We start from the raw sequence: 14,412 nt of genomic DNA on the forward strand, positions 1-14,412 counted from the left end.
AACACTGCTAAGGGCTGCTCCCAAGAAAACACTGGCTTCCAGTGTGAAATAAACCCCTGAAAAAGCAGGCTTTTCACGTGGGACCATTGAGGGTGTGATCGCATTTTCCTAGGTGCCTGATTTATGAATCCTGTATCTAAAGTGTGGAAATGTGGACTCCTCCTAAGTGCGAGTGAGAATGGTAAGAGCAATGTTCTGAATAAATATATTGTGATCAGTCTAAAAGATCAGGTAATGCGTGTGTTCGAACAGGCAAATTTAATTTACGGACAGATGAGTCTGGATGATTGAATTAACCTGGTTTAATGAATTACTGCCTCTCAGTGGAGCCGTGAAAACTGACTGCATTGTGCTTTAGTCCCTTGCTTTTTTAAATAAATCATGTTAAGGGCAAGCAAACACGTTTGGTTTGAAGAGTGGAAGGGTTATTAACATGGTCAGTTACGATGGCTCTGCAGATGCACGGTAACTCATTAAACCACAGAAGTTAATCCCGTACGCTAGCCTGCCTGTGCCCTGGGTGTGCGCTTGGCCCTGTGATTTTCTGATGTCCCAGAAAATCCTCCCCCCCCAAAATTAGTAAGTATTCTTTACTCGTATCGGGGTTGAATAGCTAAAAAGGAATATGATGATGCCATGGCAATCTCCAACCGGGAGATGGTGAATGGGGAAAGAATAGCACTTTGCTGCTCACGGAGCTGCACTGGAGTTGCACTCTTGCACCAACAGAGATGTTTGATCAAATCACCAGCAAAAGTTGAACAACATCTGTTGGATCCAGGTTATGGCAAACTGCATTCTGCCATGTCTAATCTTTTGACCACTCTGGTCTGGAAATTTAGTCTTTTAATCTGCTTGTTTCTTGGTTTTCTTAAATGCAAAATGATTTGGTGAAACCAGCCTTGTTACACATCACAGGTCGTATTTTTCGGTCCTCAGCAGGCACTCGCGACTTGAGCTAACGGAGCGATCGCCTCGGGGAGGCTGTTCCCCGTAGACAGGCTAAGCGCAGGGGTGTGGAATCACCCTTGTGCATGATGGTGTTATTAGTTATCCGTCAGCCCGCAAAGGTGGTGTCAGATGCTGTTGGGACCAGAGATGCCCTCAACCCCCCTCCTACTGTCACCCCGACTCCTTCGGCTGTGTGGTCACTGCCACCCAAGTCCTGCTGCATTTCCCGTCCCCTTCCTGTCCTTAACGCCGTGCCCACCCCTGCTCCTCCCACTTCGCTCCTGCTGCTTACACTTCTACTCTTCCCCCTGCGAGCACCCTCCTCTGCTCTTTCCAGCCAGGCTCTCTTCCTGCCTCGGAAGGATCCCCAAACTCCATTCCTCCTCCTCGCCCAGGCGGCGGGGAGGCTCCACCTCTTCCCGGTGTCCGCAGCACCCTGCGGTACGTCGCTGTCGCTGCTCGGGCTGCTCTCCCGGCCGCCGCTCGCCGACGGGCCCGGTGGAGATGGGGGGAGCTAGATGGGCGGGCGCGGGAAAAGCAGCGGGCGCGGGAAAAGGAGCGGGCGCGGGAAAAGGAGTGGGCGGAGCGCCGGCCCCGGGGGCGGAGCCGCGGAGGCCGGGGGCGGAGCCGCGGGCCCCGGGCACGGAGCTGTAAGCCCCGTGGGCGGAGCAGCGGGGCAGGGGGCGGAGCCGCGAGCGCCGGGTCAGGTGCTGAGGCCGCGCGCGGTCGCGGCGGCGGTTGCCAGGCGACGGGCGGTCTCCGCGCCGCCCAGCGCCCCCGGCCCGGCCCGGCCTACGGGTATCCGCCGCCCCCCCCGCCACCAGCAGTCAGGCCCGTGGGGAGGCGTCGTGCTTCTCCTCCGTGGGGGGCAGGGGGTGGCAGCCTGGAGGTGGCTTTGTGAGCGTGGTGGGCGTGGGAACTGGCGTATGGGGTGGTTTCCCCCGGTCACCCAGATTTGCACACGTACGCTTAAGGGCCTTTAAAAAAGGCCTTTGTGGTGCCCCGTTGGCGGGTGCGGTGCACATCTGCTGCGTCCCAGAAGACCCCAAGAGTGCGCGTTGCTGTAGCAAGACCCACATGGAGGTGGAAGCAGCTGAAGGTCTCCCTTTATGTCAGTGTTGATGATGAATCTGGTAAGTTTAACGGTGTGTTTAAATTTCACGCTTTGGTGGAGGTCTGAAGAGAAAAATGCTGATGAATAAATAGTCCCGGACACTTGCAGGTTGTAGAAGCGTCCCTGGGTATCTCACGTTGAGAGAACATGGCTCCTCCATAGCTTCTCTTGAATGGCTGAAGAGACTCGCCAATGCGGGTTTATAGGCTTTAAGCTTTGTTAGCTTCTTGCAGAAAGGGCTTAGGTATCGTCCCTGCCCTGCTTACGGCCCCTTTGTGGTACGGAGAACGATTTGGGGATGAACCCACTATCAGCAAGAGACTCGCGATGCTTGCCCGTAGATTTTAGCAGTCAATAATTAAGGATATCTTAAGCTCTCCCTTTGGCCTGTGAGGCCTGTGCTATCCTGGCTCTGCACCCATCCTCTGCTGTCATTGTTTCCTGATATAAATGATCCTGCTCACCTATTATTTTCCATTCTGACTGCTTTTACAAGGCAAATTTTTCTGATGAGTGATACAGTGAAAATGTATTAAATGTTGACTTTTATCCCGGGGTAGCCTGATGGTGATGTTTTCTCTAACGCAGGTTCAGCTTACTCCTACAGCCTAGGAAATGACTGTTCTTTGAGTAAATAATTGTTCAGTAAATAACTTTTTTTTGCAAATGATCTCCTTGGGAAACTGCTTTCAATTACACTTTTAATAAGCTCTTCTAGGCTGTACTGCTTCATGTCCTGTTACACTTTTAAGACCTATTGAGCATGGACTTCTGCTGCTACAGTGGATGAAGTACTCTGTTATTAATTGTGGAATGCCCAGAGTCTCTGGGTTTGTTTTGGGGTTGTTTTTTTTTTCTCTTGAAGATCGTGTTCTTACTGTTGTTTTAGCAGGATATGGAGCAATCAAACAAAAAATTGCACTATGAGCATCTGCGTCAGATAAACGGAGATGAACGGCTGTGACTAGCAAATGAAAATCTCTGTAGGAGAGGGATGGGAAACGAAAGATGCAGAACAGCAGGGGCATTGGAAGAAAAGGTAAAATAATTTCAAATGTACAAAAGACTGAAAATGTTTCAGAACTTTTTTTTAAAGTCCCATCTCATTTTATTTCTCTGCTTCGTGTTATTTTGTCTGATTTGAATTTGCCTGAAAGAACTTGGATTAAAAATGCAGCGTTGAGGCATGTCAGATCTCAGAGTTGCTGTCATTATCAGGTTTTGTTGGGGGGGGAGGTTGGTTTTTTTCCCTGGCCTTTGTGTTCTCTCTCTTGGCTTTAACACTGAGAATTACTACGCTCCTGAGGTCTGACCTCTCAAGAGATTGATGTGTGGATACATCCACATATGGGCAGTTCAATTTGTTGGTTTAATCGTACGCTACCATCAGCGGAAGAGAGAACGGGCTCTGCCCGTGGCCTGGGATGCCATCAGCCTGTTCTTACACAACTCGGGGGACCTGATCCTGTATAAAAGCAGGATTCAGATTCCATGTGAGACCAGATGTGAGTTTAGTGCTGAATGGAGCGATGTTATTATTTATTATGATGGTGGTGCACGTGCTTATCTAACGGAAGCTCCTTAAGGGACATAGTTAAAGAAACCACATTTATTTTCTAAGTTTGAAGTAGTATAAAATTGAGTGCTGCAAAATACCAACATTATGTAATATACCATAAATTTGGGATTGCTACGTTTGTCACCAATGGGAATGGCTTCATATTTATTCAGGAGGAATTATGGAGAGGTTATTTTTTAAATCAGAAAACTAATGAGCTTTTCACAGAAGTTAATTTAGGTACACCTGCATAATTTTAATTTGCTAGTGAAATGGTTAGTGTTTTTCTACCTTCTGTAGATTCATATGTTGGCTTGGAAAACAATTGGGAGCAAAACCTATTTTATATCAGCAGGGCCACAAGTACTTGCTATAATACAAATCAGAAGACCAGATTTGCCATGGCAGATGTAATAAAGGCTAAAGTATCTGTATTTAAAGGAAAAGGACCCTGGCCAATTCAAAGAAGCGTTATCTGATTTATTTTTTTTTTTACAAGATTTCAGAAAGCACTCGTTCCTTTGGTTGTAGTGTCTCACATCAGGAAGCAGTATTTGAAGTATAGCATAACACTGTCTGTTTATCTTACATTTTTTGCATCTCGAGTATCAATTTAAGTTTTTAGACTTGAGTTCTAATACTACTTTGGTTTCTTTTTTTTTTTTATGTTACTAGCATAAGCAGTGCTTGGGTATGTTTTTGTTTTATTTTAACAGAGTATCCACCCAAGTTCAAAGTGATGAACAGAGGGGAAAGAAACATATATAGAATGAAGGGCTTTAAGTAAATTATTGCTATTTGGGAAAGAGCATTAAGCTACTGTGGTAGTTCTCTGAAAATATCACCTTGCAGCTAGTCAAAAAGACAAACAGTGTTAAAACTTCTAAGAAGAGGAATTGAAAACAGCGTAAATTCATGTACTGTCTCTGTGACCATATCTTGAATCTTCTGTGCAGTTCTGATTATCCTGGAGGGTAAATGGCAGAACTGAAATTGTTTCTGTGAAGGACAACAAAGATGAGAAATGGAAAACAAACAAAATAAATGAGACTTTTCAGCTAGAAGAGGAGTTGAAAAAGGAGATGATGCAAAAGAAAGCTATAAATTAATGAACGGTATGGATGGATGGATGAATCCTCTATAATTCTGTCTAACTGCTTTTGACCTCATTTATAATTTTAGCCTCCACAACAACCTATGCCAGTGTCTTCCACAATTTAAACAAATACGATGCAAAAATGCACTTTCTCCTTTTTAAAAACTCATTCCTGATAAAACTCCTGTGGTTTCTTTAGTCATTGGATGACTACTTGTCATGTCTTGAGACATGACAAATAATTGCTTCCCTATAAATCTCCACGGCTGTCGAACACCACGCACCTTTTGGCTTGAGAAGTTACTGAGCAGCTGACTGCCAGAAATTAAAATTGCACTGGGATCCCTCCCAGTGTCAGCGGAGGGATCGCTTTGGACTACCTCTGCTTCTGACACTGTTTTTTAAGCATCTGTTTCTGACTACAGTAGCTAGCTGGACATTTGCCTTGACCCAGCAGGACAGTTATAATGCAACCTCATTAGTAGCCTAAATTGGTTTTGCGAAGTCCTTTTCACTGTTAGTTTCCTGTCCTTGCTAAAATTTTGGGAAGTGTTTGTTATTAAATAAGCTCCTGCGCCATCTTCCCCTATTTAGGATTTTCCTATGAGTTCTGCTAGAATTCATCTCTTTTTATACAACGAATCCCATGTGAGCAACACATTGGAAATCAGAAACATCCCAGCGTTGAAAATGACTCTTCAAATGGCTTTGCGGGCCATGGAATCTCTTGCTTCAATCAGCTTAATTACCTAATAAAACGGACTGAAAATTGTTTGGGGACAACAGAGCACTTTGAAACTCAGAACTGCCGTATATGATGCATTTTCATCCTGCACAGGAGTTTGGATTTCAAAGGGCTCATAAATGCAATGCAACAGTAGATGGAAAAAAGTCTGGGTTTATTGTCCTTTCCTTAGCTGGAATCTGGAAATGCTTCTAAATGGTGGATACTAAAAATGCTTTGAAGGCCAAAAACGTAGAGTTTTTCTTCTCTGCAGCTTTGGAGTGTCACTTAGTCCTGAGTCCATGGGTTAGAATAGCCTGTGAATGAGCAGCGCCGTTGTAAGCTTGGTCTGAGGCTGCGCTCACCTGTGCAGGGAGACGCTGCATCTTTTTGTGCCTCGGAAAACTGAGCTGCACTGCGATATTGTTATCCTGATGAATGGAGAGAGACTGCAAGACCTTTGGGCATGCGGGGAAAATTGGGGAAGGCGCTGGAGAGAGACCAGCGTTCAGGTGAACCCAGCTTCTTCATCATGAGGTGGGAGAGTGTCAACTGGTGTGAAAGGCTCTTGCCTGGAGCCCCAGATAAAGACAGCAAGGCTGGGTTAAAAGCAGTATTTGTGCAGGGTGAGAAGGTTTTACATGTGACAGGAAAGGATAATTAGGGCAACACTAAAGCAAAATTAAGTTTGAAGTGAGAGAGGGAACTTTTTTTATATTGTCCCATCTTTGCAACAATTGACACCGCCTTGTATATAATATTTTTAAAAGGAGGTGAAATTTTGAGTCTACGTGGGACATATTAACTTATTCTTTGGCTCTCATCACTTACAGAAGATTAATCTCAAACTTTTTGTGCCACCAGTGGAATTCGGTATAGTCTATGCAAATCAGTTGACAAATTAGTTTATTCACTTACAAAAGCTTTATTCAGTGATACAGTACCTTTACTCTGATAACAGAATATGTCCAAAGGCCTCACCCACCGGCATTGCTTGGATGATGAATTAGCACTGAGCCACTCAAATCTTGATTATTTTTTTTATTCCCCCCTAAAATATGATTTCATCATGCTGCTTCTTACTTTTTAAATATGTACGTCGCAGGCTATGTGCTGAGACAGAATTGTTTCTTTTTCCAGATGTTAAATATACATCATAAGTGGAGAGCTCCCCGAAGGCAACTTTCCTTTAACGCACTCAGACTTGCACACAGAGTGGTTGTAGGATGCGCAGTGCTGGTCTTGGCTGCCTTTCTTCAGCCCAGCTCCAGCAGCTCAGAAATAGGATGCTGGGATTCGTAGTTTTAAGTCTTCTAATTCAAATTGGAAGCTAAAGAAGAAACAACTTGGGCAACTTTTACTTCAATGTGAGCCTTGACCTGTGGGACTTGATGCAACGTGGCTGATGAAGAGCAGAGAGATGTTCAACCTGTTGTAGACCGCCTCTTGCAGAGGTGTTGTGAGGAAACGTGTAGGGGGAGGCTGGTGGGAATGCTTTTGTTGATACTTTAGATGATACCGGTGGGTGCTTTTATCCTGGGTTAGCCAGGCAATGAACTTTGTACGTGGGTCATCCCCCTACTCGCTCTGTGCGAAGTTGTTCACGTGAATGAATCTTTTCAGGATTGGGACCTGAAACTATGGCGCTGCGTTACATTTCCTCTTTGAGCTTGGAGAGTGTAGATAAGTGCCCGTGACACGAAGAGGGGTTTGCATGCCCTAAAACTTGACTTGTTTTCCTAACTGTATCTGTTGATCTTAAAAAGATGCTGACTCTACAAAACCTTGCTTTGTTTATGTCCTTCCTCGGTATGTCCAGTAACATGCCTAGCATCTGCAATTTAAGTAATTGCTGAATTAGGCGTTTTGAATGCAAGGAGGGTAAATGAGTAACCTGGCTGATGTTCTAGAAAAAATCATTGTTTGGGTTATTGTCGTTTGAAGGTTAACAGAATATCCAGGAGATATTAAGATAATCTGTGGAGTATCAAACATGAGATCAAATCTTAATTCAGCCTGGCAGGATGCACTTACCTGTACGTTCTGTCTTCTGAAATAAGAATAGAGTATCGGAGGTAAGGCCCAAAAAGAAGGATATTAAGCCTTTCCTGACAAAAGGCTTCATTAAGCTGGTGCTGTGGTTTAAATTAATATCTGTACCTTGGGAATAGTTGAAAAGAAAAACATTACAGTTGAATACTTTTTATTTTAACAAAGCTGAAACTGTAATGTTAGAATTGCCTAAACTAATTATTTTCCCCAGTGCTCCAGTGACATCTACGTTTAAGGCAGGACCTGTGTGTGTGACAAGCACAGATCTGTTGGTTCCTGTGTCCCTTGGCATTAGCTATCCGTGACAGGACCCCTACATAAGGACAGGGGGATTTGAAATAGAGCAGCCTTTTTTCGCCCTTATTTAACATCTGGACACTGTTGGATAAAAACTTGTGGCCGTGAAGAGCCAAGCGCAGCTTCTTGATCCCTGACTACCTTGCTGAAATTAAAATGGTGAGAGACTGACTTACTCGTATCTCCTCCCCTAACTGAAATGATCATAAGATCATTTGGCCACCTTCTGGCAGTGAAGGCAGAGCTCTATTTTGGAGCTCTATTTTTCCATAACCCCTGTTGTTCACCAGCTACCCCCACATCCTACCCCCTGCTTTGCTTTTCTGAGGCTGATTGGGGGCAGGAGTGGGGACAGACAGCAGAAGAGCCTCTTGAGACATTTTCTTGCAGCAGGAAGTTCACCTGTATAAAAAAAAAAATCTCGATGTGTAGCATCTTGCAGTGTCAGCTAAGGATTTAGATAATCTTATCTTAATGCTTATTCATCGCCACTGTCTGTAGACTTGCACTGCAGAGAGAATCAGTGACTGTTTGTAGTCAGACAGAAATTGCCACGGATCCCTTCCCACCACAGGACTCTAAAAAACAAACACAATTGATTGTACTTTGGTTTATTGTTTCTTTGACACGTAATAGCACATATAAGAGACAGCGATCTGCTTTTTATCCTGCTATCAGGACAACATTTGACAAGCTAGCTCCAGAATGATTTAATTTAGAGGCATTTCAAGCACACATGATGAAAAATTTCTCATCACCTTACAACCTCCTCAGCAGGATCTGGGAAAGTATTATATATCCTGCTTTTTTAATACATGCAATTTGTGGATATATAGATATATAAAGGAAAAATGAGTGGCATTTAAATGCATTACCATTTTGTTTATTACTGCTGTGTTTTTTAAGAATATGAAACACCTTTTATCTCAAGCGTGTTGGCTCAAACCTCGTCTGGGTTTGTAGCATGCGTTTTCTTCTCTGGGATCACTGCTGCTTTGGACGACAGCACAGTTTGAACTCAACTCTGTGCATGGGGGTAATGCGAAGTCCATGAAGTTCCCCAGAACTTTCCCCGAGGACCGTGTGGGACACAGCTCCCGAGGCTTACCTACCATGGTCATGGCAACTGTAGAGCGGGATTTGCAGGTAATACCAAAGGACCATCAGGAGCTGTTACCGCTTGTAAAACCATGAATAAGAAAGGTAAACAATGAGGCAAATCGGTACGCTTGCTTTCTGTGCAAATTTGGGTGCTTGAACCAAGGCCTCGAATTGGCTGAAGGGTTAAACAAAAGCATCGTTGTAAGCATTCGAGTCATTCAATGTCGTTGAAGTCAGTGAATGTTTAATTATGTTAAACGGGATATTGATACCTTGATATTCCAGCATTCTCATAACATGAGAATGGAGCACACAAGTGGAATATTTATGAATGCTCTTTATAGTGTTTTCATGATCCCTTGATGTTAAAGTAGCATTACTGAAGTAGTTATTACCTCCTTCTGCTTAACAAAACCAGAAGATTAAAACAAGATCGTTTAGTCATATACGGAAAAGAAAGATTCCCATTAATATCAGGTCAGATATTTTATTTTTCAACTTTTTAGAAGTTGCACCTGCTAAAATAGAGTGGTGTGTGGCAGGATGCTTTATATTGCATAAATGTGGCAGGAACTGTTTTTGCCATTAGGGGTGGATTATTGTAACAGTAGTTTCCTGATGACTTCATAGTAAATTCCAGCTGCCCAAACAGTTATTTTCCAGAAGAGGTTATCTGTAGCTCACTTGCACAAAATTACACTTAAAAGGGCACTCATAGTTCCCTTGGGACTTATAAACCGAACCTTTTGTCAAATCCTTAGTAAACACAGAATTCTTTGTTTTCATTCTGTGGCAGTGGTAACAGTATGGGCCCTACTGTAATTTGTGATTCTGGATTAAACAAATAAAAATTACATTATGCAGGGCAAGAGAAATGGAAGTCGGCAGTGCAAGCTTCTTGTCATGAAGGGATAGATAGCACAATGGTTCTCAAATGTTTTTTTCTAGAGAATTTTTAGGCTGGTGACCTAAAGATAAGGGCGTATAGATTGCAGTACCCTACCTGCAGAGCACTCCTCCCTGGCCGGTGGAGCTTCTGAAGCCATGGGTAGCTCAGAGCAGGAGAGGGTGCTGACTGAGAAGCTGGCCTAAGGGAGCAGAGATTCATTTTTGTGGGGGATGTTAATATATAGAGGTATATGTCTTTCCTAGAGTAAACCTGGATTGATTACTCTTGTTTGGGTTTTTTTTTCGTTTTTAAATGGTAGCCTAATTGCTTGGACAAGCTCTTTAGGTAATGTCTTGAAGGCTGCGTCAGAAATTATCATGCCTAGTCACACAATTCAAAGGGCCTTTCCCAGACTTAAGAAGGCATAATTAGTCAAACATTTCTGGCAATTGCTGTATTTGAAATGCGTGTTAATATATATTTAATGAAGAATACACAATCCTACCATTGACTCTTCGATAAATCTTGTAGCAGGAAAATCAAATCTTGGAGTTTTACCAGTTTGTCGGACCCTAAGAACATCAAATAACTGTTCTCTGCCAATTTCTTTCCAGCAAATTACAGAATTCTGCAGGTATTTCGAATAACATGTTGTTCCAAGGATCCTTTAATTTTAATAAAGATCTTTATTAGCTGTATTACTCTATATATGTTGAAAATGTCACGCAGTTTTTAATGAACTTTCACAAAATGTCTGTGAATTGAATAGCTTACCGTCATAACGCTTGCTTTGGGAAGGAGAGTGGCAGAAGTGGGGAAAGTTGGCAGATTAACTGTTTGTAGAATTCAAGATCTTCCATCTCACTGCTCTAGTCATTGATTTCTCCTGCACTCACTGATTATCTGCTTCTAGTTACCCACACGTGTAAAAGCCTGCCAAGTCAAGACCGATGATGCAAATCCTCCAAAAACTAATTCATTGATTTCTTCCATTCTTTTATTCTTCTCAATGTTCACATGCAGGACAAACCCCATTTTTTTTCCAGCCATTTTCTCTTTCCCTGACACTCTCATCTACTTACTGGTGTTGCTTTGCTCTCCCACTGAATTCGTTGAAGGTTTGTGTCAGGTGCAGTTAGCGTCTATCCTTGTTGGTCCAACAAAGTCTTGCAGGAATGATCTGCATTACCAGCATATAGATCCAATATATATCCAATGCGACCATCTTCTCTGTGGAGTAATCTTCAGGTTCGTGACTTTTCACACCTCTTTAATGACAATGAAGTCTTTCCAGTCCCTGTAAACACTCCCACTGAGGCTAACACTGGTTTGGGTCAGTGGTTGCTTGTCCTGTGCATTTGACAGAGCCATAGATTTCTCATTTGCTTTTTAAAATTTTAAATGAGTGGGTGAGGTGGCTTTACTGGAATGATTGTACCAGTCTCAGAAAGTCAGGTGGACCTGATGAAAATGGGTGATCTGACTCCTGTATCTGTAGGGGGACAAGTGTCGTGCCAGGCCCCCTTCTCACTCCTACACAGTGCTGGAGATTTCAGAGGTTCGTGGATTTTTAAGTAAGATTGGTACCTCACCACCAGGATTCCTGCACTCTTAGCTTTTCTCTATTCCTCATTTTGATATTTTGATCCATGTTCAAGGAGAACATTCTTTCTTCTCTGGAGAAGGTTTTGAAGTGATGGAAGCACATCAAAAAAATTAGTTTTGTTTGCTGACAATAAGTCAATTTGATCCCAGACAATTTGTAATGAAAATACTTTTCTTCTCGCTAATCCAATGTTACAATAATTACAAGCAGCAGATCAATAGTGGGAAGTATAGAATTGGAAGTGTTACTTCAGATATCAAGCCGCAAATTGATCTCCCTGTCAAACCTTAAGTAAGTGCTGTATCAACACATATTTCAAAGGCTGGAGGACGTTCTGAAATGTAATACTGATGGACTGAAGAAAGGAGAACCATAATTTGTTTTATGCAAGTGTATTAACTCTTTACAGCCCAAATCTACACAATCCTGCTATTATGTTTTGCACTCACACGTTACATCAGTGATTTCTGACTATTGCTCCACTTGGCTCCGATAACCTATGGGATTATCTCTGGATAATAATGATCCTTGCTTGAATTAGAAGGAAGGACTTGCACACGATCCAACACAAGTCTTGTGCAACTGTCAAAGTATTCCAGCATTCATATGGCAGATACTCTAATCTAAGTCAGTTATTGACCAAAATAATTCTTTCTTAGGAAAATAAAGGCAACACCAGAAGACCCTCATATCACATAAGATTCTCGAATTTCCTTGGACAACTGATGACTGTTACAACTCAGTATACCAACTAAATCATAATGACCTGCTCTAAAGAAAGTAGAGGAAAAAAATCTGAGAAATTCTAGAATTCTTTGGAAAAAGAAACAGATAATAGAAATTTATGGATTGTAGTTTTTCATCCAAAAACTAAGACACATAGTGTTGTTGAGATCACTTTTCCCTCTTAATGGGCACCAGTATGAAAGTTGTCCTTATACTGCTATGGGCACGCTGAGGTTTTAGAAGCTGCAAATGTCACTGCTCAATTCACTTTATGGTGTTTCTTTTATAAGCCGTTAAGAAAGATTGAAAGGAGTAATGTGTCTCTGAAGAATTTGTTCTCGAATATGTTTTTTAAGCGTTGAACATTGTTGTGGCTCAGATGTAGCACATTTGAGAAGTCAGCTTCTTCTCTAGGGATGCTTGCCAGGCACATGCAGTGATCTGGGAAAACTAGCGATTGCTTTCTGTGGGTTGCCTCTCCCCTGATAAGCGCGTGGAAGGAGCACTTAGGAGTGGGGGGTTTTGGTTCCTCTCTTCCTGATGGTAGGAGATCCTGCAGGAAGAGGTTTGGCGGATCGTTAATTTTTTGTTGTTCTTCTTCGGATAAGGGCTGCTATTTTTTCTGACAGTACTGAGTCTTTTGAATTTCTTTTGCTAGTGCAGAGATGAAGACTTTTGACTGGACGTGAGTAGTGAGAGCAAGAAGTCTCTTTGGTCTAAACCTCTCTCACCTACTAACTGGTGGGTCTCTTGAGTAGAGATGACTAGCTGAGCAGTCAGAACTTCTAATTTTCCCAACAGAAATCGCTCCTGTGTTTAACTGTTTATTAGTATGAGGGGGAAGAAAGGTGGTAATTCTCAGGTCTTGGCCACCACTGGAGCCTTGTCAGCTGATTATGATTAGCTTGATTATTTAATTACTTTTCCAGCACTAAGAATAAGTATTGCTTCACAGTGGAGAACAGAGGAAAGCTGCAGGTGTCCCTTCAGCAGAGCGAGAAAGCTTTTCTCTAGTCTAGCCTTTTGTTGTTACAGCCATGTTTCCAGCTGTGATACTTCCTTGCTGCCAAGTCGTAGTAAATAGCTGTATAAATCATAGCAATGCTTGTGCCATTCGGGTACAGCTGATTGCTTTTTGACTCTAACGGGTGTACATACGCTTATTCTCATATTTCAAAGTTAATTGTTAATATTTCTGGAAAAGGAATAGCTTTGGGAATTGAAGAATAGACACTTTTGAAGTGCTTCATCTTCAAACTTCGGATTTCGTTCCTCACTTGAAGCATACACAGTTTTGTTTAAATTGTATTTTAATTTTATTTTCTCCAAGACTCTCTTCAGAACTAGAAGTCAGTAGCCATGGCCTGCCTGACCCAACAGTGCACGCACGTTTAATTTAGGACAGCAAATACAGACTGCTGCTGTCCGTGCTACCGACAGGCAGAGCTCAAAACGCTGGAGAGAAGTGGTGACGTGTCTTGGTGCTGGCACTTGCAGCCTGGAGCCCGGCAGAGCTTCCCGAGTGCGGTTCGCGTTTCTCAAGAGGGGATGGGTAGGTAGGAGGCCCGTGTGGATGGGAAGTTCATTGCCACCGGAGAAGGGTGAGTGGAGTAGCGAGAAGACTAGAAAGGACCAGTCTTGGTGTTAGTTCTTGACTACCTTCTTTGTACAGAGCCATAGGTATGCCTGGCTTTTTGTATAACTGCAAATGATAGTTTGCTGTAAAAGCTTACACTCAAAGCTGAATGAGATGTGGGACTAGGATAGCTCTTGAGGGTGAAGAAGAGGAAGCATCTATGTTACGTGATGCATTGCTTTCTGATTAGAGAAACCTGTATCTCCATAGACACTTGCTGACTTGCAATGGAAGTCAAAATAGATTTTGCTAAAGGGAAAATAATAAATATGGGGAAAAAAGTCAGACCGCTTATTATCCTTTTGTTCAAAGCATATTGAGATGGACCTGAAGTGGAATCCTGGTGGAGTTTCTCGTCCGGCCTCAGCTGCAGTCCGGGTGACTGATTTGAGTTGGCGAGGCAACCTAAATCCCAGTCCGCTGATTAAAGATGACGGAGAGCTGCTTGTGGATGAATACCTTTCCCCCAGGAAACTGGTGAGCAGACATCCAACTTTTTAATGAAGTAGAAGAGGCAAACTGGCATATACAGAGCTGTATTAACTTAACCTTCCAGCTGCTCTTGTGATGTTTGCGGATTGTTGCATATCTGACAGTTAGACTTCTGCATAAAGTAGATTCTGTCTTAAGGAAATTTATCAAATGTTTGTCCTCCTTTCACC

At 42.9% G+C, this 14,412-nt stretch overlaps 1 protein-coding gene across 8 annotated transcripts in view; it reads left to right on the forward strand.

The window, feature by feature from the left end:
- The first annotated feature begins 1,624 nt into the window (after positions 1–1,624).
- Positions 1,625–14,412, forward strand: part of LRRC56 (leucine rich repeat containing 56) — a 67,976-nt gene continuing 55,188 nt past the window's right edge. For 2 of the 8 annotated variants that reach the window (XM_075162756.1, XM_075162758.1), the window contains exons 1-2: positions 1,631–2,084; positions 2,955–3,104. In XM_075162756.1, the coding sequence (XP_075018857.1) occupies positions 3,060–3,104 (45 nt within the window). In that variant the 5' untranslated portion in view covers positions 1,631–2,084; positions 2,955–3,059. Of the gene's footprint in view, positions 2,085–2,954; positions 3,105–14,062; positions 14,228–14,412 lie in introns of all 8 variants that reach the window. The other 6 variants (XM_075162754.1, XM_075162755.1, XM_075162762.1 and 3 more) reach the window with 6 other exon arrangements.

The sequence above is a fragment of the Calonectris borealis genome, chromosome 14 (genome assembly GCF_964195595.1).
Source record: "Calonectris borealis chromosome 14, bCalBor7.hap1.2, whole genome shotgun sequence".
Classification (NCBI taxonomy): Eukaryota; Metazoa; Chordata; class Aves; order Procellariiformes; family Procellariidae; genus Calonectris; species Calonectris borealis.